The sequence below is a fragment of the Suricata suricatta genome, chromosome 3, assembly GCF_006229205.1.
Source record: "Suricata suricatta isolate VVHF042 chromosome 3, meerkat_22Aug2017_6uvM2_HiC, whole genome shotgun sequence".
Lineage (NCBI taxonomy): Eukaryota > Metazoa > Chordata > Mammalia > Carnivora > Herpestidae > Suricata > Suricata suricatta.
The window spans coordinates 18,322,783-18,346,617 of NC_043702.1; the positions used below are offsets into that span (position 1 = coordinate 18,322,783).

The 23,835-nt window shown below is 57.5% G+C and overlaps 2 protein-coding genes across 7 annotated transcripts; both read right to left on the bottom strand.

Moving 5' to 3' along the window:
- Positions 1-4,210: 4,210 nt before the first annotated feature.
- On the bottom strand, positions 4,211-14,423 carry CTDSP1 (CTD small phosphatase 1). Of its 4 annotated transcripts, none has more exons than XM_029933843.1 (7): positions 11,450-14,423; positions 8,147-8,295; positions 7,588-7,689; positions 7,422-7,478; positions 6,717-6,809; positions 6,404-6,589; positions 4,211-5,869 (listed from the first exon to the last, which is right to left on the bottom strand). In XM_029933843.1, exons 1-7 carry the CDS (start codon positions 11,511-11,513, stop codon positions 5,741-5,743), a joined length of 780 nt encoding a protein of 259 aa, XP_029789703.1. In that variant the 5' UTR covers positions 11,514-14,423; the 3' UTR covers positions 4,211-5,740. The 4 variants fall into 4 exon arrangements, with proteins under 4 accessions (XP_029789703.1, XP_029789702.1, XP_029789700.1 ...); XM_029933842.1 differs by lacking the exon at positions 11,450-14,423 and adding an exon at positions 9,753-10,059 and having other exon boundaries at positions 7,588-7,692; XM_029933840.1 differs by lacking the exon at positions 11,450-14,423 and adding an exon at positions 9,753-9,921.
- A 45-nt stretch (positions 14,424-14,468) lies between these two features.
- SLC11A1 (solute carrier family 11 member 1) lies at positions 14,469-23,421 on the bottom strand. 3 transcript variants are annotated; one of them, XM_029933837.1, is made up of 15 exons: positions 23,199-23,416; positions 22,504-22,637; positions 21,548-21,670; positions 21,074-21,193; positions 19,959-20,065; positions 19,542-19,612; positions 19,150-19,217; positions 18,818-18,973; positions 17,782-17,940; positions 16,658-16,747; positions 16,405-16,524; positions 15,832-15,981; positions 15,336-15,409; positions 14,797-14,950; positions 14,469-14,645 (listed from the first exon to the last, which is right to left on the bottom strand). In XM_029933837.1, the coding sequence occupies exons 1-15, from the start codon at positions 23,203-23,205 to the stop codon at positions 14,535-14,537; spliced, it is 1,644 nt and encodes a 547-aa protein (XP_029789697.1). In that variant the 5' UTR covers positions 23,206-23,416; the 3' UTR covers positions 14,469-14,534. The 3 variants fall into 3 exon arrangements, with proteins under 3 accessions (XP_029789697.1, XP_029789699.1, XP_029789698.1); XM_029933839.1 differs by having other exon boundaries at positions 22,504-22,650; XM_029933838.1 differs by lacking the exon at positions 21,074-21,193 and having other exon boundaries at positions 23,199-23,421.
- Positions 23,422-23,835: the final 414 nt, after the last annotated feature.

Below are 23,835 nucleotides of genomic sequence, written 5' to 3' on the forward strand. Positions count from 1 at the left end.
ACATGCATTTCCTTTGAGTGTTATGAGACTCTTCAGTCTTTTGTAAACCTAGAACAGTCCTCCAATATATATTTTTTTATATTGACTTACCTGAGTCAAGGACAGATGTCCTGTTTTGCGTTCATATTATGGATTTGTCTGAGTCTTTCTCTGTGTATTATTTAATTTGTTCCTCTTCCCCTAGTATTTCCCACAAAGCGAAAGTACATCTGAAGTCTTGATTGGGTTCTGGCTAAACAGTCTTTTCAAGGACACTTGGAAAAGGTCCATGCTTCTCAAACTCTAGTATCATAAGAATCACCTGGGAATCTATTTAAAGTGCAGATTCTGATTCAATAGGTCTAGGACCTGAGACTCTGAATTCCTAACAGTATCCTTGGATGTCGCCACGCTGGTCTGCAGACCTCACTTTGAGTAGCACAGGCAAAGGTGTGGCTGTTTCACATTGTGTGGCATTAGGAGGTATAAAACGTCACGTTGTCCTAGCATGAGTGGTGTGAAGTTGACCTTGGTTACAATGGTGACTGTCAGATATCCCCACTGTAAAGGTACAGTCATCCCTTTGCAATGAGAAGTCATCTTGGGGTGACAGTTTGGTATTAGAAGCACAAAAATGTTTAATTATTTACCACTTTTAATTTCTATTATTATTATTTTGAGGGGGGGAGAGAATCCTGAGGAGTCTCTATACTCAGCATTGGGGGGCTTGATCCTTCAACTATGGGACCCTGAGCTGAAATCAAAAGTCGGATGCTCAGCCGACTGAGCCACCCAGGCGCCCCTTTACTTCTTCTTTTATAATATTCATTCTGTAATTACTTTTCTAATGGCTGATTTGCCCACAGTGTCTGTTTCGCTCACTGCTGAACCCCAGTGCTTGGTCCATGGTAGGCATGCAATGAGTGTTGAAGGAAAGAAATGGAATTTATGATTTCTATCTTTAGTATGATATTTAGGAAGCTGTGTTTTAAATTTTAAACTGATTTTTATTTAAAAATTTTTAACTTTTTAAAGTTAATTTTTAAGAGAGAGAGAGAGAGAGAGAGAGAGCTTGCATGAGTCGGGGAGGGGCAGAGAGTGAGGAAGACGGGATTTGAACCCTGGGTCTGCACTGAGAACAGAGAGCCTGATGTGTGGGTCGAACTCACCGACCATGAGATCATGACCTGAGCCAAAATTGGACACTTAACCCACTGGGCCATCCAGGCACCCCTAAACTGATTTATTTTTAAAAATTAATAAGTATACCTGGTAAAATAATATGAGTTAGATGTATAATAAAATGTGTCCCTCCCATCTTAGATGACTTCCACTCAATCCCCCAGCCCTGCTCCCCAGGACTGGCAACAGCTCTTATTTCTTGTGTCCCAGACCAGAGTATAAGAAAGTGCAAGAAAGTACGTACGTGTTTGTGTTTGTGTTTACATTTCTCCTTTGTGAGAACACACCATCACCATTGTTAGAACTCTTGTCTTGTTTCATTTACCGCTGTCTGTCTTGGAGATCATCCTATATCTGCTTCAATAGTTCCAACTTATTGTTTTTTAAGACTGCATGGTGTTTTCTGCTATAGATTAAGCAATATTTAACCAGTCCCTCACTGATGGACACTTAGGTTACTTCAAGTGTTTGGCTATTACAAACAAGGATGTAATTAACACCCTTATACTCACAAAGTTATATGTTCATACATTTTATATACAGCATGAATTCCTATAAGTGGAATTGCTGGATCAAAGAATATCTGCATTTAAAAAATAATTTTAAGGGGCGTCTGGATGGCTTAGCTGGTTGAGTGACTGACTTTGATGCAGGTCATGATCTCATGGTTTGTGAGTTCGAGCTCGCTTCAGATCCTCTGTCCTCCTCTCTCTCTGCTCCTCCCCATCTTGTGCTTTGCCTCTCAAAAATAAATTAAACATCAAAAAAATAAAAATTATTTTGATAGTCAAATCACCACTCTGTGAAAGGGTTGTGCCAGCTCATAGCCCTGCCAGCAGTATTTTATCTGGTGCCTGTTCCCCTACACCCTCTGCTCCTGTGTGTGTAACAAACAAATAGTGAATATCTGCCCATACCAGGCTGCCTTAGATACCTTTTCACAGCGGGCATCTCCAAAGTCTTCCTCCCTCCCAGCCATCCCTGCCCCCACCCCCAAAGCCAGCCAGCCATAGCTTCCGGAGGTTTCTCTCTTCTCTCTCACATCCATCCCTTCTGTCCTCTTGTTTTACTCCGCCTCTGCGTCAGTGCAGGCTTCCCCCTCCGTGTTCAGGACCATGGCTGTGGTCTCCTATCTCTGCACCCCTGGGTTAGGCTCCACAGTACAGCTGCTGGCTTTGAACACTGTGCCCTCCCTCCTGTTCAGGGTTCCTCAATGACTCCCACTGCTGGCAAGAAAAAGGCCACTCCCTTGGACTGCCCAAAGATCTGCAGTATCTGGCCTCTCCTGCTGTCTGCAGCTTCATTTCCTGTCCTTCCTCCCTTGTGGGCCATTGGAATGGTCGTTTCCCACACTCCCTGAAGTGGCAGGCCCCCGATGCTTCTGCTTCCTTCCAGGGTTGCACCTCCTTGCTGAGGCCACCTTTACCTGAACTGCTCCTCCTTCCCAAACGCCTCTGAGACACAAGCCAGCAGGAAGCACTTTCCAAACCTCCCAGGCCACCCCAGGTGGGGTGAGGTGTCCCCTGTGCTCCCCACCTTCCGTGTTCTCTCTCAGTGCATCTGCAGCCTTTCAGGTTTTAGATCGTTTGCTCAGGTGTCTTTCTCTGCACTAGGGTGTGAGTTCCTTGACAGCAGAGGCATGGCCCAGTCATGGGGCGTCCCTGGGCCCTGGCACCGTGCCTGGCACACTGGAAATGCGGATACATGTGGTTGAGTTGAACTCTATGTGGGTGAAGCTGTGTAGGTGGTGGTGGTGGGGAGAGGCTGACTGTGGTCTCATTCAAAGCTAGGAACTCTGGTGACTCCCTGGCGTGTCACAGCCCCAGGGATGCAAATCTTGGGGGGTGGGGGACCCTGTGGTTACTGGGAGAGCAGGAAATCAAGCAGTGCCCGGGGGAGGAGGAAGGCAGAGACAGGGAGGGCTGGGTATTCACCCAGCCAGAGTGGAGCTGGTGGAGCTGCGGGCTTCTCTTCCAGCGCTGTCTGAGAAGAGTCTGCAGGTCCCCCTGAGACTTCGAGGAGATCAGCATCTGGGGCTGGAAGAGGTCGACTAGAGGCTGGATTCACAAGGTATGGGGGTGGGGGTGGGGCGTGAGGGGACAGGGTAGGCAGAGCTGGGGGGCGGCAGGGACCAACTTTCAGGGGGGAAGATCTCCTTTCTTCCCATTGTGTCTGTGTATGTTGGGGGGAAGGCTGCCCCAGCCTCGGGTGACGGGTGAATGATGCTGGCCCCCATCCTTCCAGACCCCGGGGCGGGGGAGGGGGCAGGCTGGCGTCCGCGAGGCCAGAGAGGCCTCTAGTGGCCGCCGTGGGAAGCAGGAGAGGGCGGATCGGGAGGGCACTTCCTGCCAGGGCCTGGGGCTGCCCAGTTTTGCAAAGGAAGTGCTGCCAAGGCCGGAGGGGCGGAGGCAGGAAGCGGGCCGGAGGCTCCTGCAAGGGCGCGGCTAGTAGGTGCTGAGAGGCCGTCGGAGGGGCGGGTGGGGGAAGGCGGTGCGGAGGTCCAAGACACCAAGCGCCTGGCCCACCGTCTCCCCAGAGACCTAGACGCGTCCGCCGGCCCACCCCTCGCGAAGCCTAGGAGGCCCGCCTCAGTCAAGGCCAAAGTTCTTCCGTTTGGAGATGAACTTGGCTTAGCAGGAACTCACCCCTCCCCCGGCTCTGGGGCCTCAGGAGCCCCTCCCATCGGCCCCGCCACGGAGACCACACCCCTCCCGCCTCCAAATACCTTCCAGGGGCCTCCCCTAAGGACGCTGCTCAGCTTTACAGCTTAATACTGTCGAGTCCTCCGCCAACTTGCAAAGAGGGCATTTCTCCATTATGCAGGTCAGGTAACAGAGACTAAGAGAGGTAGAATGATTAAATAGGACAGCGAGGCGCTCGGATCCACCCGCCACCCTGCGCCAACCTCGCACTTGGACTCGTGAAGTCCTGAAACCTAGGGCAACCCCGCCCTCCACCCACTCCACCGCCAAAATATTTACTGAAGAGTGTGGCTTCTTGGGACACAACTCCCCGCTTCAACGTCCCCCCAAAGACCACAGAGGCAGGATGGGGGGTCTGGCATTCTCTTTAGTTCTTGTCATATTGTGGGGCTCTCAGGCAGAGAAGGCACTTAAATGGGAAGGTCATCCGATTCAGGCCAACCTTGTCTTCCCTCCCACCCCCAGATCTCTGGGGGCAGCGGAGGGGCAATTACATCTCCACTTGACACCCCCGTTGGCACTGCTACGTGGGTCCCCTTAACCGTTAGGCCTTGGGGACAGCCCAAGGCCTTGACCTCCAGGCTCAGCATTCGGGGGAAGAGGTTCCAGATAAAGTCAGAGCTGGAAGTCAGGATATCCTGGGAGCTGCCCCCAGCCAGCAGGGGGTGAGGCTGGGGTGGACAGGGGATGGGTTGGCACTGGGGAGGGGGGACAGCGTGGCCAGGCTTCCTGGAGACCCCCAAGCCCCAGGAGAAGGGTCCCACCTCCTGCAGCTCTCCTAAAGGCACCGGTGAAGTATGAAGTGGGTGGGGGAGGCACTGATTAGGCGCAGAGACCCCCCACACGCTCAGCTGGTGGGCCTAGCACAGAGCTGGGCACAGAGAAGGTGCTAATGTGTTTTGAATGAATAATTGGAGCAAAGAGGGTGTGAGGGACAGAAGACAGGGCTTGGGACCTCTTGGCCCAGCCTATTTCATTCAGAAAATAGCAGTTTAAAAAATGTAAAAATCCTTTCCCTCCCTCCCCCCAATTTATGGGTCCAGGAAAGGGGTGAAGGAGGGGTGTCTTTACCCCAGCCCTTCCCTCTCCCCTTCCCCTAAAACTCTATATACACATATACATATTTATATGCACCACAAAGGGGTCTTGCCTATGCCCCCACACTAGGAGCTGGGGAGCCAAGCCCCAGGGCCTCGGGGGTGGTCAAGGCAGATGTGAGGGGTCAGGTCTTGGCATGGAGAGCAGCCTTCAGCTGCTGCTGAGCCTAGAGCAGCTGGACTCTGGGGTCCCGTAGGACACACACCCTGCCCCCTTCACAAGTGGTAACAGATCTTTCGTCCCTGCCATTCTAGGCAGAGATTGGTGGGGTCTGTATCAGTCCCAAGGGAGGACCTGGCTCGACTGCAGCCATCCGGAGACCGTTCCAGGCAAGAGTTGACCTGACTGTGGCCCCGGAGAAACAGGGCAGGGAAAAGGGCTCTATGCAAGGCACTTGGTGTCCACTGTTCCCAGGCTGGGGGCCCAAGGGATGGGGCAGCAAGAACCCTGCCCCTCCCCCAAGCAGAACCAGAAAGGGCCAAGGGGCCCAATTTGGCAGCAGAGAAACATGGCAGCAGAGAGAGAGAAAGGGGGAGCTGCACGCAGGGCCCCACAGGTCCCCCAAGAAGAAGGAGGAGGTTCTAAGGCACGGACACAGGGACCCAGGGGCTCATCGCCCTTGGTGCAGCCTGCTGCCCCTTTCACAGCCTGGCCAGGCAGGCGGGGAGGGCCCACTTCCCCATGTCGCTGAGGTGGCCGCTAGGTTTTCTTAAGGAAGAGTCCACGTGTGAGGGGTGTGGGCGCCGGCCAGGGGCAGGTCCCGGCCCCAGGGCGCCTCACTAGCTGCCGGGCCTCGGCTGCCTGAGCACTGAGTACACATCATCCACACGGCTGAGCTGCTCGAAGAAGGGCAGGAGGTCGTGGAGCTCTGTGTCACTCATGTTGTCAAACCAGGAAGCCACTGGTACCTGGGCAGATGGATGTGGGGTGGTGAGGGGGCCGGGGGCTCTGGGCACAGGATGTCCGCCCAGAAGCCCCTTCCCCGCGGTTTTCAAATGTTTCTGACAGTACCCACAGCGGATCTACGGGTGCAATGAAAGTCTCACGAAATGGCACTTAATCTTACTGTGTGCAAAACACTCCATTATTTTCGGTTCTATTTTGTTTTTTAAAAAATCCCCACTAAGAGCCACCACATCAGTTCCGTGACCCACTCACAGGTCACAGACAGCAGGTGTGAAACTGCTCCAGTGCATGGCAGGTGCCTGGCCGGGCGCCCCTCTTTGCACAAGCAAACGGACTAAATGATCGCTAGAGGCCACAGCAGTGCGTGGATGAGGTGAGTGGGTGGCAGGCACAGGTCACCGAGGGCAGGAAGGAGGACTGGGAGAGCACCAGGCCCTGGACGGCACCCGGCATGGGAATGGGGAGGCCCCCGTGGTCCTGACGGCTGACCCTTTCCTTGACTCTCGGCCCCCAACCCGGTCCTGCCCAGCACTCACGGCGTTGTCTGGATGGAAGACGTAGGAGGCGGGCGAGTTGTCGAGGATGAGCACCCGCCGCAGGTCTCGGCCCAGCCGGCTCAGGTCCTTCACGTAATTGCCCCGGTGGAAGACGCAGGACTCACGAAACAGCCGTGCCCGGAAGGCCCCCCACTTGTCCAGCAGATCAGCTACTGGGTCTGCATACTACGGAGCGGAAGACGGGTCATCTGGGGCCACGGGTGAGTGACCTGGAGGTCGATCCAGCTGCAGGCTGGAGGCGAATGGGAGGCCGGTGGCCCCAGGAGCCCTTCAGAGAGTGGGGAGGACTCACCTTGGCGAGGCTGGCGGTGAACAGCACACACTCAAAGAGCTCGCCCATTCGCTGCAGGAACTCATCCACATGGGGCCGCTTCAGCACGTAGACCTAGGGGGTGGGCCAGTAAGGAGACTGCAGGCCTGCCAGCGGCCAGCAGCCGAGATGGCCTAGGGTGGGGTGAGGTGGGGTGGGATGGGGTGGTAGACGGAAGAGCAGAGGAGCACAGCAGGGAGGCTGGTCCCAGGGCCTGTGGGCTCCACTTGGCCAGCCAGCCCCTCCAACTCTCCTTCCAGAAGAGGATCGGAAAGAACCCCCAACTTTTAGCTTCAAGTCCTAATTCCCAGTTCTTCCCCCACTACGGCCTCAGCCAAATGTAGGAGCCTGGGGGCAGCCCCCTCACCCCAAGGTTGCAGGGCACCGACCCCCGAGCCAAGTAATGGAGAACAGGCTGGACAACACACAACCTATCCTGAATTACTTGAACTGGGTCCCGGGCAAGGTGGGGCAAGGGGGAGCCGAGGAGGAACCCCCTCCCTGCTGGCCTTGGAGTTGGGCCAGGTCCCTCAGGGTCTGTGTGACCCACAGGGCAAGTCACACACCCTCTGGGGCCTTACATTCCACATCTATCAAAGTCCCACCTGGGGCTCTCAGTGAGAGGAGCCTAGGGTCTGGAAGGCAGATGCCAAGCCTCCCGCCTCCCCCCCACACCCATCCCCTCACCTGGTGGACCACCCCATCAATCTCCACAGGGATGATGAAGTCGGCGTTGTTCACTGGCTGTGGGGGGGGAAAAGGAACTGCTGGGGCGGGGCCCACAGAGACCATCCCCCAGTCCAGGGCAGACCCCCTCAGAGACCCAGGCTGAGGGCTGCTGGGCAGGGCCTACCTTGAAGGAGCTGTGCACCAGGGTCTCATCCAGGTCGATGACCACACAGATCTTGTCCGCGTCCTGGGCCTTGGCTTCTGGGAGCAGGTACTGAACTGGGGTCTGCTGCAGGGACGGGCGAGGTAATTGGGGGTACCTCTCTTAAACCCCAGTCATTTCTCCTAAGCAGGTCTTCCTTCTCCCAGCCCTCTACCTGGGGAGGCACATGGATAGCAGAGAGAGACCACCCCTTTCCCAGCTTCACTACTGCCAACTGGAGCCTGGGGCAGGCTGCCCAGCTCTGGACCTCACTTCCCCACCTGGGACACCAAACTCCCACCTTACAGAGTTACCTTGGCTGAGGGGCCCTCACTTGGGTGGCAGTCTTGGGCTATTCAGGGCCCAGCTGGGAGGGGCCCTGGAGGGACCTGGGAGGGAGGGTGGCGGGCCTGGTGAGGGGCTCCACCCTCTTCCGTACCTTCCAAGGCCTGCAGATGGGTCATGAGAAGCCCCTTTCCCTAAACATCCTCCAGGCCAAGCCCAGGGGTGCCCCTGCCACTCCCCCCTGGCCACCACGCACCTTGGGGACAGCTCCATTCTCCTCCACCAGCAGGGGTGCCCCACTGTGGGCAGGCAGGGCGTCCCCATCGTCCCGGCAGACGCAGCAGAAGAGTGAATGGAGGATGCCCCGGCTCCGGGGCTTCTGAGAAGCTGCTGACTTCTGGTCGCCTGTAGCAGGAAGGCGCAAAGTGGGGTGTGCACTCTAACCTGCAGAGTCCGGTGAGGTACCCAGGTGCGAACCCCTGGGTGAGAGGGTCTGGCCACGCCTCCTTCACTGAAGGAGACACACTACCGTGGCCCTCCTGACACGGGGAGGGCTCTCCTGTCACCCTTGTGGCACCCGAAGTCCTCCTAGTGAGGGCACAAAGTTACCCTCATTAGGAAGTGGGCTGGCTGGAAGGGGCCTATAGAGAGTGCTTTCTCTTTTCCTCCCAGCCTTCATCATTACTGGGAGATCAGCCCTACTGGGGGATCAGCCCTACTGGGGGCGCTTCCACACACCCACCTTACCTGAGCAGCCCCTGCTCCGTCACCCCTAACCAAGGAGGGCTGGGGCCTGGGGCCCTGCTGTCCATTCTCGCCCTCCTCCCATCCTTTCCGCCCACGTGGGTCCAAAGTCCTCACTAAGGCTGGGCCCAGAGGCTGGGAGTGGGAGCCTGGCTGGAACTAGTGTCCCGCAGCCATCTGCCGGCCCCGCCTCCTCCGACCTCGCCCCGCCCAGACCTCCGACCTGGAGCTGGGCATCCGCCGCCTGATTGACAGGCCCACCCTCCACGCCCCTCTACCGGGTCCCCTGCCTTCGGACGGAGCTAGGACCTGGCCAAGACTGGGCAGACCTGGAGGAACTCCCTAGCCTCTGAGGTCAACACCGGACTGGGAGGGGCAGACCCTCCCCCCCCCGCCTAGACCCTCCTGCCCCTAGGCGCCCGGCCTAGGCGGGCGGCACAGCTTACCGGGTCGGTGCGTGTGTGCACAGGCCCAGCGCCAAAGGGCTTGCAGCCCCGGCGCCTTGTGCGCGGCCCGACGCAGGAGACACCCCGCGGGCGCGCTAGCGACCCTTAGAAGTGGCTGCCCCACTCTACACCTCTGAGAGGCTCAGTGCTTCCATGCGTGACTCGGAAGTTTGTTGGGATCGTAGCTGTGTATTGGCGGGAGATCCCTCCAACCCTCCCGAGCCCGGCCCGCTGTCACCTCGGCGCCCCCTCCGGCGACCCGACCGGATCGCGGCCCGGGGCGGAGCCTCAGCGGGTGGCCTGAAGGCGCCCTCTTCAACCGCCCCCCCCCAATCTCTCAGCTTCATAGGCGCCAATGGGGGGAGGGGGCGACTGTCGGGCTATACGCTTTGCCAGCCCAGGAGACCAAGAAGGAACCCACTCTCAACCTCTGCCTCAGTTTCCTCACCTCGAGCACTCGGGAGTGCCCCAGTGGCTCCAGGCCCCGCCCCGCGCCTCTGAGCCTCAGCTAGTTCAAACTCTTTCCCCGCTCCTTCTCGGGTTAGGAGCTCAGAGCTCCGCAGTGGCGGGCGCCCGCGGCAGCGGCGGCAACTGCCCCGATAGGTCTCGGCCTCCTCCTCTCCTCCTCTCCCGCGGCGCCCGGCTGCAGCCCCCTCCGCGCGGCCCCAGTACCTTTGCCCCGTAGCGGGCCCCGCGCCTCCTCCTTGGTGATCTGAGTAATGACGGCCGAGCTGTCCATGGGGCCGGGCGCGCTCCGCTCCGGCCGGACTCTGGCCCGGGCGCCCGGCCTCCCCCCCGGCTCGGGCCGGAATCGGGGCGCGGGGGGGAGGGGAGGGGTGGGAGGGAGGGATCCCCGCGAGCTTCGGAGGGGAGGGGAGCCAGGTTCTAAGGGGGAGGGGGAGGGAGGGGGCGCGGAGGAAACTTTGTTACAACATGGAGTTTCCTCCCCGCGAGGCGGATGCAAACATGGAACCCGGGCGCTGTTTCAAGGCTCCCCCTTAAAAGGGCAACGGCTTCGGCGTGACCTGGACTCGGCCGCCGCTTTCATCACCGCTGGGGCCGGCGGGGCTCTGCTGGCTGGGAGGCGGGCCGGGCCGGGTTCCTGCCGAGCTCCAGGGGGCGTCGCCTCTTTTCCTGCCGCCCGCCCGCGGGGCCGAGCCTCTGCGGCTGCGTGGCAGGACCGGCACCCGGCCCACTGTTCCAGACAGCCGAGCGCCCCAGGCCAGGGCCCGCCCCACACACCCCGAGCGCCCACGCCGGGGAGTGCCCGAGGGCAGCGCGACTCCACCTCGGCGCTTTTCTAGGGCTGGACGCTAGCCGCTTCTTGATTTCCCCATCTGGGAAACGGGAATAACGCCATGCCGTCTGCAAAATGGGTTTTCAGTGGCTGCAGGGGCCACCTCGTGGTAACGTCCTGAGCGAGTGAAGGCTCTCTGCCAGCCCCAAACGGCTGTCTAGATCCGTAGAATTGTGCTCTTGACCGGACTGTAACTGTCAACACTCACTGCAGTTTCAGGCCAAGTGATCCGGATCCGCAGGGCGGGAAAATTACTACTCCCTGCCCCAGAATGCCCCCTGATCTCGCCCGATAGCCCCATCCCGTGCTTACGCCAGGGCACCAAGTGCCTCAGGGCCCTCTACTGCGCTGCTTCCTCTGCCTGGCAGGCGTTTCCAGCCTCTTCCTGGAGCCAAACTCCACCGACCTCAACGAAAAGCCACATTCTTCAAGAGGCCTTCCTAGACCCTTCCTCTACTTCCCACGCCGGCCACTGTGATGATTGGGGGGGGGGGGGTCACGCGGTGCGCGTACACAGTGGGCGCTCAATCCCTGAGGGCCCAACTTCTGACCGTGGGAGTCCACAGACACCAACTGTTTGGACGATTATAAACCCCCATTCCGTTTGGGGTGTACAGAGACACCCGCTGGCCCGGGAGCCACGTTTCCACGCGGATTCTTCACGAGAGAAACCCCCGTGTTCTGCGCCGCAAGGTCTACGGGTGTTTTTGTGTGTGTTTTTCCTGTTTATGAAGTTTTTTCCATTCGTCCTTACTATTTTGCGTTCACAGTTTTAAAAATAATAATAACGCCGAGACTTGACAAACACGCCTCAGCACTTCCTTCCCCCGCGGGCCTCGGTGGCGGGGCGGAGCGGGCGCGTCCTGTCCCGTCCAGCCGCGTGGTGCGAGCGCGGCGCACGTCCTCCAGGCCCAGGGCGGGGGAGGTTGGAGGGGGGAGGCGGGGAGGGAAGAGGCCCCGCGCCGGGGCGGCCGGGCAGTAGAGCGGCGCCGGCCCGGAGGCGCGCCAGCTTTGTGCCCCACGACAGGGGAGACTGGAGGTGGCCCCGGGCTGGGACTCGCTCCACCCCCACCCCCCGCCCCGGGCTGGACCCCACGGCCCCCCTCCTTCCCTTTCAGCGCCCACACCGCCGCCATCGTAGCATTTAAAGCAAATAATAGCCAACGTGTGGCGAGTGCTTCGTTTGGGTCTTGCTCTGGCTGCACCACTTAATCTTGCTCACTCCTCAGAACGACCCTCTTCCTCTCCTGCTATACAGATAAGAAAATTGGGCGCCGGGAAATGAAGGGAGCAGACCCAGCTCTCCCCCGAAGGTAGAGGCAGGATCCGGCCACCGAGCGGAGACCCCCTCCCCTTCGGTTGGGTCCGGGGGGCGGGATGTCAGCTTTCGTCTCCGGATCCCGGCTTGCACTGACCCCAAAAGGAAATGTGTGGTGGAGGACTGAGTGACCCACTGGCCTGAGCAGGGCGGCTCGCCTTCCTGTCCTTTCGTTTCTCCCTCTCTGAGGGCTGGAAGCTGGCCGGCTGAATTCTTGAGAAGTCAGAGTGGCTGAAGGAAGGGATAGGGCACCGGGCAGGGTCGCTGCCCACCGCCACCCCTGTTCCTGTCACCTCCCATCCCTAACACTAGCCCTGTCCAAGGCCTTTTCCCCTGGGAGACCTTCCAACGCAGTGCCAGGCTCCTTCCCCCAGGGAGGGTGGTGGCCAGTGAAGGAGTCAGGAGGCCCTCTACAGTGCAGGGTCTTGGGGGTCGGTGAGGACAGAGGAGCTGGTGGAAGTGTTCTGTGGGGGTCCGGTGGGTTCTTTGGGTTTCCTTCCTGTGTGTGTGGGTGTCCACACCCAGCTGTCATCCCTTAACTGCACTGCCCCAGGTCACCTTATCCACAGTTTATTTCTCCTTGCTCCCCAGGAGGAATCAAATCATCGGGGCTGTGGGCCAGAAACACGGGGACTCAGCTCACTCAGCTCGGTTGTTTGGCAACTGTGGCCAAGTGTCTTCTTTATTCAGCACCTCAGCTTCAACTGCCAGATGGGGTTGGTAAGAGCCCAACCCAGGCAAGGGAAGTAGGGGGTCAGTGTAGAAAGGGAGAGTACCCATTAGGGGTCCTTACCCACTTGAAGGGCTGAGGAAGCATCCCACCCTCCCCCTGGGAAGACCAAAGCTACTAGGAGGGTGGAGGGCGGCCCTTTGTAAGGACCTCCCAGCCCAGAAATGACTGACCTTGGCCTGACCTCATTGCTAACCTTTTGCCCAGGCCCAGGGTAGCCCTGCAGCTGGCTCTTTGGTCCTCTCCTCTCCCTTCCTTCCTTGCCCCCAGGTTGTAAGTGCCAAACTTAACTATACAGATGACCAGCTTGCTCATTTTTCTGGAGCCCCCAACCCCCCCTCCCAACTCCACAAGCTCCAAGAGCTCCCCACAAGGTTGCACACACCTGCCCTCACTCCTGGCAAGTTCATTCTCCCCTGGCTGCACCTCCCCCCCACCCCCCTATTCAGCTTTCTAAATCCTGTCCAGGAGTTACCTTCTCTGACCCTTGCCTCTCCTTTTTCTCTTTCACAGGTGCACCTGACACACACTTCGTTCCTTCGCCCACTGTACAGTGGTTTGTATCATTTACCTGTCTCCCCCTACTGGAGTGTGATCTCTTGGAAGGCTGACATCTTTAATTCAGGACCTTGCTTGGCTCGCCCGTCTAGCGTAGGGATGGCACCCAATTAATACCTAGTGAACTGACTGGAGTGTGCAGAGGTACAGTTGGGGGACACGTCCAGGACTCTGGACAGGAGCAGGTAAGATGCCTTTCTCCATTATCTGGCTCCCATCCAATTCCCTCTTCAGCTAGCCGGGGTCCCATCTTCTCCAGGGCCAAGCCCAGGGAGGGGGATTCAACGACCTTCTAGCTCAGGTACCCTTCTCTCCCACCGTTTCTGTGATAGGGCCAGACCGGTCCCATCCCGTCCCTCCTTAAGGGCCCCACTCGCATCATTGCCCTTTTAAGAAAGAGGAAATTCTTCTCATAAACAAGCGCCTCAGCCTGAGCGCGGAGCTTGCCCCGCTGGATCCCTGGGCAATCGAGGGTGCTTCCAAGCACAAAACCCCCTCTAGGCTCAACCCAGGGCAAAGGCCTGGGGGCCCCTTCTGGTCACCGCTCTCCGCAGCTCCAAGGCCGGGGTCCGGGGGACCCGAAGAGGCCGGAGGAGGGACTTGGGGGAGCCTAGAAACAGCCCAGGGAGCGTCTGTAAAGTGCAACCTCTGCATTGGGCGAAGGGGTGCCGGGCGGCTCCCAGATGCCAAGGGGGTTTCCCGCCCACACAACTCCCCACCACCCTCAGCCTGCCCCCACCTTCTGAGGCCCCAGGGCTCGAGGTCGTAGCACTCGCCGCCTCCTCTTTGGCCTAGAGGGAGTGAGGGCGCGCGGGACCGTCCCTGCCCCTAGGGGGAGTCAGCGCCCTGGGAGCGGTAAGTATGCGGCGTGGGAGTCTGGGCCGCCCAGTCCCTTAGGGAGATGGCAAATGAATTGGGCCTCGGAGGCATGGCTCTTGGGTTCCATGACCTGGCGCTGAAGAGGAGAAATCTGCCCCTCGGTTTTACTGCCAGGAAAGTGGGTTAGTTTGAGGCTACTCTAAGAACTGATATAGGAGTAGGGGGGCTCTTCTAGTGGTCCAAGGATTTTGTCCTTTCCTTGTTTCTGCTTTCCTGGGCTTTTGGATGAGAAATGGACTGGTATTTGTTGAGCATTCATCAAAATAATCAGACTATCTCAAGTGCCAGTTTGGAGCCTATCCCACACCCAACTGGGTCCGCCTGTCAGGTCACTCCTATAGGCCCTCAATAAATAGTTTGGGAATTACTGTTATTTTTAAGTCCCAAGTGCCATGGATCTTTAAAGTGCTTCACATCCATTGCAAGGTTGGTGTTGTCCTCATTCTACAGATGAGAACACTGAGACTAGAGGTTAGTCACTTCTCCAAGCTGGGAAACAGCAAGTCTCTATGGAAGCTTGGTTGGCCTGCCTCCACGCCCCCCCCCCCCCCCCCCCCCCCCCCCCCCCCCCCCCCCCCCCCCCCCCCCCCCCCCCCCCCCCCCCCCCCCCGCAGACCCATCTGCCCCACTCATTCCACACACACCCCCACCAGCCAGGTCCTGGGTGGGAGATCATCCAGAGATCCTCCCCTTCTCCTCCTCTTCAGGGAGCCCATACAAGAAGTGTTGATGGGAGCTGTGGGCCAGGACGGTGACTCCATGGGCAAGGAAACAGGTCCAGACCTGGAGGAGGGAAGACATTGAGTCTGGGAGAGAATAAGATCTCTGGGGAAGCCTCCGGCCTCCCATGCATTCCCTTCCCCCCAGTGCCTTCCAATGTTGCCTCCTTTCCTTGCCTCCCTCATCCCCAAGGCACCCTCTGACCCTACAGTACCAGGTAGATGGTGAGGCCCAAGTAAACTGCAGCCAGCAGGGCTACAAGGATGAAGTAGGCAGGGTGAGGGAGGCTGGGCAGGTAGATGATCACAAAGTAGAGGTTGATGGCACAGACCAGCGCCATGATGGAAGACGTGATGGCCTTGCTCAGCCTGAGGGAAAGGGGGGAGGCTCAGGATGGGCTGCATCTCCTCCTTCTCTCCACCCCCCAAAGCCAGCCTGGAGCTGGGGTGGGAAGAGCGAGGGGATGCACAAAGCCACTTATTTTGCCTGGACCAGACCCCTTGCCCACTACTGTCTACTGGGCCCTCCAGGCTCCACACTGCCAGGATCCAGCGAGAGCAGAGTCTGAGATGAGAGTGAGGAGCTCAGAGTCCAGGTTCCAGTCCTAGTTCCCCACACTTGCGAGCTATGTGAGCCTACCCAGCTTCTTTAACCTTTATGAGCTTATCTGGATAATGGTAATTCGTACCTCTCAGTGGTTTTGAGGATCAAATGCAGAATTGAAAGCATGGTGTTTGGGTGGGGGGTACTCACCGGCCGTTGGCAAACTCCTGCATGAGGGCTGGCATGCTGGTGAACGTAAGGATGGGCAGCACAGCAAAGGGAAGCTGAGGAGAAGCAGGAGGATGGGGCTGAGGGTCCTGGCCCTCACAACACAGTAAGGAAGGGAGGAGTGGGGCAGGGCTCCATTCATCTCCTGTGTGACCCGGACATGTCTCCTAATCAATAATCACTTGGAGGTTTCTCCACCTCTAAGTCTTCCAGAGTTGAGGCTCCAAAGCAGGAGAAAGTGTGTGGAGGCTCCGGTCCCAGACTGCCTGAGTTTGAGTCTCAGCTCTGCCACTGATCCTTAACTATGTACATCCATCTTCTGATCTGAGCAATGGGGACAATGATGGGTCCTACCCCCTGGGAGGTCTATGGGGATTATGTGAACCTTATGGGCAAGTGAGTTTAGAATAGTGGGAAGGTGCTGGGGGATGGGGAAGGAAGGACTGTTCCTGGGTTGGGGGAGGTGGCACAGGCTCACCAGCAGGCTCTGCAGCACATTAAGCAGGTCGTTGAGTCCAGACAGGTCTTTCAGGTCCCTGAAGACCGCCACGAGCACAGTGGGCAGGATGGCGCAGGAGCGAGTGAGGAGCACACGGGCAAAGCGTGACCACCGCAGCTTCAGGAAGCCCTGCGGTGTGGAGTGGGGATTTTGCTGGTGGGTGCAGGACTAGGGATTCCAGAGGAGGGATCCTCTGTCGTCCCTCGGTCCATGTGGCACCAGGGGGAACGCTTTGTTTTTCCATCTCTGAAATGGGGGAGGCTCTGACCCTAGTTGGTGGAGAGAGGATGGGTGAGGAGAAATGGGGGGTTACCCCCGCAGCTTAATGCTTAAGACTAAACTTTTGGGGAGGTCGCTCCTGTTAGTGTTGGGTCTGCTGCCTTGAGCCAGTCTCTTCACCTCTCCGCATCTGCTTTCTCATCTGCAAAGCAGGGTTTACAATATTGCCCTCTGGGCTGCTTTAACGATCAATGAGGCCGGTCTCTGAGCCCAAGTGGTGTGTCTGTTGACCTCGGACCCCTGGGCCTCCCCGGCCCGCTCCCCAGACCCCACCTCCATCACAAACTGTCCCGCGTAGGTGCCGGTCATGGTGGAGCTCTGTCCCGCCGCTAGGAGACCCACCGCCCAGATGTAGAGAGCAGCGGGGCCGAAGAGGCAGCCCAGGATCACGCCCTGCAGGGTGGGGTGTGGTTAGGCCCGTGGTACCGCCCCCCGCAAGGCTCCGCCCCCTTGGTGGGCGTGGCGCCGAGGCCGGAGGAATCCTTACATTCCTTGCCTGCCCCCCCCTCCCCCGCCTGTCGCTTACTCCTTGGTAAATGTCCACCTCCACTGTAAGGTTGTTCTTGGGGAAGATCTTGGCGTAGTCGTGGAGGCTGCTGTTGGCACAGACGTTGAACTGTGGGCACCAGGACAGTAGGAGGGAGATGTGAAGTGCATAGTTTCAGAAAATCAGACTGCCCCCGTCTTGACCAGGAGTTGAAAACTGGTGACCCGAGGGCTGAATCTGGCCGGATATATATTTGTTTGACTAACAAATGTTTTTTCTCTTTAATGTGAATTTGTTGCCGACATCTAAAATTGAAAAGAATTCACACAGGAATCCAGTTTCCAATGTCCTGTTGCATTTGGAAGGGCTGGCATTACCACAAAGAGACACTTGGCTAGCAGTGAGTCCAGCGGCTCCAGTCTCCTCTCCCTTACACTGGACGTACTTCCCACAACTCTGAGACTGGCCTGGTCTTTAAGGCCACATAGCAAGGCAGTGGCCGTGCCCAAGTCCCAAGAGGCTTGGCCAGTCCACCCCTGCAGTGCTCAGCGTTCAGTAAGCACTCACCACTGGCTAGCAGCTGTTAGAGCCACTAGAGAGGGACCCACTCAGAAAGGAGACAGGCACAGGTTCCAAACCCCAGAGAGCCAGGGAGGAGCTTTGTATCATTGACTGCTCTACCCCCAGTGTCTAGGCACTGCCCGATACATAACAAAATCCTCAGTAAATATTTGCTGAATGAGGATTGTCAAGAGAGAGGACTCAGAGAAGAATTCCCAACATCCTGCTCATTCATGCTCAGGCAGGCACCTACTCCCAGAACGCCCTGCCTGCAGATTGCTGGACAAATCCTGTCCATCCTTCGAGGAGCGCCTGGAAGGCTGGGTCTTCCAAGACTCAGCTCCTTCCTCCCAGTCACCTCCCTTGATTGTCTGTACCTTGCAGTCCCTAGGGTGGGTATGACTCTCTAAGAGCCCACCTAGGGAAGGGGGGAGCTGTGACTCCCCAGCAGGGTGGGGAAAGGGTCTCAGCCAGAGGCCAGGTCACGGACTCCCTCCCCTACCAGCGTGCAAGTGCAGACAGACACTCAGGGGCTTAGATGCATTGTCTGGGATCCCCAGCAAAGCCTGCAGGGCACGTGTGTGTGTGGGGGGGTGTCTCACCGCAGCCTCGTTGGTTTGCTGGTAGAAGGCCTGCCCGAAGACTGCTACGACAAAGAGATTGATGAAGAAGGAGACAGACAGGGCGATGGTGGCCTCAATCAGGAAGTACATGTTCGCTTCGCGAATGTCCCCCCGGCGGGACCGGTCTATCTCTCGAGACTACGAAGGTCAGAGGGGAGGGAAAAAGCCAAAGTTCCTCATAGCTACCCCAACATTCTCCCCTGTCACGCCTCTACCAGTGTTCCCTCCAAACCCCAGTTCTTTCTAAAGCCCTCTCCATGGCAGTTTCGGACACGCCTTGGTCAGCTGACACCCTTCCTGCATGCCCAGTTTATTTTCACCTCAGGGCCTTTGCACTTGCCATTCCCAGTGTTTGGGATATCTTCTCCTCTGATCTTCCTTCGCATCCTTCAAGTCTCAAAGGTTACCTCCTTAGAAAGGCCTTTCCCGACAACCTCCGCTAAAGGAGCCCTTCGTTAGTCTTTCTCTATCATACTTCTCTGTTTCCTTTCTTTTAAAGCACCTTTCACAAGTTATAATTTTCCCCTTTTAAAATTCTTAAATTTTTTAGTTTTAAATTAGTTCCTTTTTGGGGGGAGAGCAAGCCCACAAACGGGGGAGAGGCAAAGGGACAGGGAGAGAATCCCAAGCAGGCTCCGTGCTGTCAGGACAGAGCCGGGGGTGGGGTTGGAATTCACAAACCATGGCATCATGACCCCAGCCAAGATCAAGAGTCAGATTTTTAAGGGGCTGAGCCATCCAGGGCCCCCATAATTCTTTCCTTTATCTGCTTACTTGCTTATGGTCTCTCTCCTCCACTAAATATGCAGGCCCTAGAAAAGCAGATGACTTGCTGCCTTTTCATCACTGACTTCCTTTCCCAGCACACAGTAGACGCTCTACTCTTAGAGAATGAATGATTCCCTTACCGCCTAAATGGGGATGGGAGGTGCCACAGAGGCCGGGCTTCAGGCTGGAGGCCACCAGAGCGTGGCAGAAGGGAGCAGGCATCTCTTCTCACCTTCCCCCTGCTCACCTTGACTAGGGCCGAGTGCAGGTAGATGTTGTGGGGCATGATGATGGCGCCAACGATGCCCACGGCCTGCAGCAGCTCTGGGCTGCCACAGCCAGAGCATGAGGGCAGGAGCAGGTCCCGGAGAAGCGCCAGCTGGGCTGGACGAGCCACCACGTACTGTGGGGAGGAGCCTCGTCAGGTCATGCCGCGTGTGCAGCGTTCCCGCCATCGCCAAGGCCCTGGCCGCTCGGGGGCGTGGCTAAAGGCTGCACCCCCTTCTCTGTGCCCCTCCTTTCAGACTCCGCCCCTAGGAATCGCTTTTGGGGGAGGGTGTTGCGGCTTTGGGTTCCCACCTCATAGCCAAAGGTCAAGGCCATAACTGTAATAAGGAATCCAAAAAAGGCTTCCAGCTTCCGCAACCCTAGGGGGGAAAGCAAAGGGGAACAACAACGTCAAAAACTGTAACATAAACAATTATTGATGGCTAGTACCGTGCGCGCAGTTCCAGGCACTGTGCCAAGCGCTTAATATATTTTACTTCAGTGAGTTCTCACCACAGCCGGTGAGGTTTGTGCTATTACCATCCCCACTTACAGATGAAGAAACAGAAGTCTAAGTGACTTGCTCAGGGCCACACGGCCAGAGCGAGGGACCTGGGAGCCCTTCACTCAGTACAGCGGTGCCTGGTTTCTTTATTCACTTGTTCCCCCAACCCAGTCCCTCAGGAGAAGAGGGGCGCACCCACCGTAGTTGTCAAGGAAGAGGAAGAAGAAAGTGTCCACGATGGTGATGAGGACTCCGCCCCAGAGCGGGATTCTGAAACCAGAGTGGCCGGGGTCAGCCCAACCTTAGGGCTTCAGACTGCGGAATCTGGACTTCTGGGGGCAGGGACCCAAGTGGCCCCAGGCAGCTAAGGCAGAGGGGGTGGGGTGTGCTGAAGGTAGGAAAATGGCACTACACGCTGGTGAGGGACCAGCATGGCAGGGAGCTCCGGGCTGCAGTCCTGAAGTCTGCACAGTGACCCACATCACTTTCCATTTCTGGGTCTCTGTTCCCCATCAGGCGGATTGAGCAACAGCTCTAAAGTCAGAGGGGACTGCGGGGTGAGAGGGACAGTGGGAAGGACAAGGCCTGGGGAAGAAGGAGCAGAAGGCCGCAGTACCGTCCAGCTGACAGCAGATTGAAGGCGATCGCCGTGCCGATGACCTCCTGCATGTCCGAGCCCACGATGGCTAGCTCGATGGTCAGCCAGAGGAGGGTGCGGGGCACCTAGGGGGAGGAGAGAGCTCTGCACCCAGGCTGGGCCAGACACTGTTCTATGTTGATGCCCCGAATATTGCCATACTCGGCATAATCTCTGTTTGTCAGCCTCACCAGCTTGCTTCCAGTTAGGTTTTGTAGAAAACAATTAAGGGAGATTAAGAGGCAGAGAGAGGGGTGCTTGGGTGGCTCAGTTGTTTGGGCAGCCGACTTGAGCTCAGGTCATGATCTCACAGTTCGTGGGTTCGAGCCCTGCCTCAGGCTCTGTGCTTACAGCTTGGAGCCTGGAGCCTGCTTTTGATCTCTGTCTCTCTCTCTCTGACCCTACCCCGCTCATGCTCTGTGTGTCTCTCTCTCTCAAAAATAAATAAAAAACTTTAAGAAATTAAAAAAAAAACCAAGACTTAAGAGGCAGGGAGAGATCATTCTTCCCCCACTTCTAGTGGTGTTTCTGGCACTGGCATCGTCAAAGGCACCAGGCTTCCTGGGCTCCACCAGCACTGGTGGCCATTTTGACAGTGGTGGCCAAGCTTCTAGAAGCTTGGCAGCAAATGATGGCTCTTGTGCTGCTGCCCAGCAGCTTTCTAACCTTGGATGAACACCTCCTTCCCTTGTTCCTCCAGGCCTTCCATCACCTTTGGGGCTGCGTCCCTGCATTACATCCCTGGTGGCAAGGTTTCTCTTTTCCTGCTTGGACACGGACAACAGCCAAGTCCCCAGTGCCTACCCCTGCCAGTGACCTTCCCAAGCAATTGCCTCCTTATTTTGCACCCAGGGCAAGTCACTTCCCCAGATTTTGATTTCCTCTCTCGCAAAATGAGCAGGTAATCTCTCACATCCCTCTCAGTCTGTGTACTGTTCGTTTGAGCCTCGGTCTTCTCATCTATCAAATGGACTTGTGACCCCTGACTTGAGATGATTTATTTATTCATTCGCTAGTAGAGGCTGTAAATAGCTGTTTGGGGTTTGGAATCTGTAGGTCTGTGGGTGCTCCCCATCCAGGCTCACCAAGCTCACCTTAGGGTAGTAAAGGTGGCAGACCTCGCCCAAGTCCTTGCCTGTCACCACACCCAGCCGAGCCGCAAGCCGCTGGCAGAGCAAGCCCAACACTGTGGCCCACAGCAGCACCCAAAGCAGCTGTGAGAAGGCAGGAAGAGGCCCTCAGTCTGAGGCCCGTAGGGGAGGGGAGGGAGTTTGGGGGGCAGTTGGGGTGGGGGAGTCGGACAAGCCTTGGCTGCTAGTACCCTCTGACCAAGGATGCTCCTTGGGGAGAGAGTGAAGGAGGTGGAGTGAGACCAACACCCTCCCCCCATACACCCCACATTCTGGCGGGGCTGCCCCGGGGGAGCCTTTTCTGGTCTGTTTGAACGTAAAGCCCGTTCCCCAAAACACCAGCCATGCGGGCCACTCTGGGGCCATGTGGTAAGCTGGGGAGTCTCCACCCACTTCTCCCGGTCACCCTTCCTCCCCGTGGTGCCCCGACTCAATCACTTTGAATCCTGCCACGGCACCAGCCTGAAGATCTGACTCGATGTTTCCAGGGTCCAGGAAAGCGATGCTCATGAGGAAGCCAGGCCCCGTGAAGGCCCACAGCTTCCTCAGGCTGAAGGTGCCCTGCAGATGGGAGTGACAGTGAGGAGGTCTTGGATATAAGGGTCATAGCTCTGGGCCCTTGGCCAGCCCCCAGCTGAGCCCCTCTGGGCTCATCAGCCCAGGCTGGCCAGCTCTGCCCTCCACTCCCCCATTGCTGCGGCTGCCACCCTGGAAGTCAGTGGAGGGCGTGGGGCAGGAGGAAGCAGCAGGATTTACTGAGTCACAGTGGATGTCTTTTCTGCATCAGTCAGATTCGGCAACCCGCAGGCGCCCCAGCAGCCTGCCTCCTGCTCGCCCTGACTCAGCAGATCCTCAGAGCCCAAAGGCGTTCTTTCCTGGGGCCGCCGAGCCTGCCTGGCCTTGTTCCTCGTTCCCCAGTCCTTCTCAAACCACAGTCCCTCCTCCCTGTTGTCCACTGAGCCTAAGGTCTCCCCACCCCGTTCCAGGGCTTGGCCTGGCATGAGAATCTGCTAAGGCTTCTGGAAATGCAGGGTGACAACATTCTAGAAGACAGCCTGGAGGCTCCTTCACTTCTCCACATGCCCTCCTCCACATCCTTTCCTTTAAGTACTTCAACAAATGCTCCAGGCTCCAACCTGAACTCACCGTAGGCCCCTTTCCCTCCGTAAGAAAGCTAGGATTCATTTAGAAAGACACAAAACGAACCCCTTGTCACCCCCAGCTAAGAGCTAAGGACAGAAGCAGAAAAGGTACAGTGTCCACTGTCAATGGCTGCTGCTCAGAGCTAGGAGGGTCTTCCCACCGCCTTTAGGAGAGCCCTGCTCCCCAGCCTGTGGGATCCCATAGCATCCTGTCAATCCCGAGGGGCCCCAGGAAGTTTCCAGCATTCCCACCGGTTCCGTCTCTGGGATGAGGATCTTCTCACTCAGGTAGGTTGCTCTGGGAGGCTCTTTCTGTGGCTCTGAGCTGGGTGGGCCGGAGATGGAGCCATAGCTGCGCCTGCTTAGACTCTGAGGGTCACTGTCACCTGCAAAGGGTCCCTGTGAGCCATGATGAGTGACTGGCTTATTTCTGGTGGCCCAGGCTAACACCATCTGTCCTCCTCCCCTATGTCTGGCAAAACGGAGTCATTAAGGCCTAAGTGAACAGGGGCCCTTGACTCCCAGCTTGGGTTCATCACCTCCACCCCTTGACCAAACATTGCAGAAGATGTGTGGGAAGCAGTTTCCAGAATTACTCTCGTTTCGAGTGAGCACAGAGGTTCCCCAATCCAGACCTCTCCTGCCACGGATGATGCAGAGGGGGACGCTGGGCTCTGAGGAGGGCATACTGATGCTAGTAAGGGTGCCCTTTGGCCTCAGTCCTGCCTCCCATCTGCCGCATAAGCTCCTGGAGGAGCTCCAAATGCACAGAGGACTGAAAAAAGGGATGCTGTGCTCGTGGGGATGCAAAGAACCCAACCCCAGGGTGGTGTCCAGAATTGAGTTGAGACCGGGACAGCCATGGAGTATAAGGGGCATCCTTTGCCTCCCTGACTCTCCCCACTCCCAACCCCCTTAAGACCATGACCCCGGAGGGGTCTACTCACCTGTCATGAGGGCGGCAGACTCAGGCACTCTCTGTGTGTGAATGGGGTGCTGGTCATCTGCTAAGCCCACGCCTCCTCTCTGAGTGCTGGTGTGTGTCACTGGTGAGCCCACACCCTCCTCTCCATCCTCAGCTGATCTGGGCTGTCCTCACACACAGGGGCCATTGTGAAACACTTTCCAAAGGCAGAAGTGGCCAGCTGTGGCGGAAGAGTCTAGGCTAAAATGCAGGAGCTTTCGCTCTCCTCCTGGCCTGAGGCCCACAACACTTTTGGCCCCCTTCCAAGAGCCCTATATTCTGTGCCTTGCCAGCTAACTTTGATTTCAAGGCATTCCCTGCCGTGTGGGCATTCACATCCAGATCACAGGACTGTTCTCCCCAACCACCCTCAGCCCAGACAAAAGCAGTCAGGCCCTTTTCTTCAGTCTGGAGTCCCTGGCCATGAAAGTCCTAATGACCACCCTGGCTTTCATTTCCCATTGAGTGCCTCAGAGGGGAAGACCTTCGGGTCTTCCGTCACGGAGACTTTGATGATTCAGGCCAAGGAGAGCCTTAAAAGAAAGGGGCACCGGAAATCTGGAGCTGAATCTGCCACGCATTCACTTGAGGTTGTCACCAGACCATCCCTTTCTCTGAGC

Excerpts from the sequence above, each read along its gene's own strand:
- SLC11A1 (XM_029933837.1), bottom strand. Across the intron at positions 20,066-21,073 it reads GCCACCTTTACTACCCTAAG|GTGCCCCGCACCCTCCTCTG; the intron begins GTGAGCTTGGTG and ends TCCTCCCCCTAG. Across the intron at positions 15,410-15,831 it reads ATGTGCTGCAGAGCCTGCTG|CTTCCCTTTGCTGTGCTGCC; the intron begins GTGAGCCTGTGC and ends GCTTCTCCTCAG.
- CTDSP1 (XM_029933842.1), bottom strand. The coding sequence starts at position 9,819 with ATGGACAGCTCGGCCGTCATTACTCAGATCACCAAGGAGGAGGCGCGG. Across the intron at positions 7,693-8,146 it reads AGAATGGAGCTGTCCCCAAG|CAGACCCCAGTTCAGTACCT; the intron begins GTGCGTGGTGGC and ends CCGTCCCTGCAG. Across the intron at positions 6,590-6,716 it reads TCACCGCCAGCCTCGCCAAG|TATGCAGACCCAGTAGCTGA; the intron begins GTGAGTCCTCCC and ends TCCGCTCCGTAG.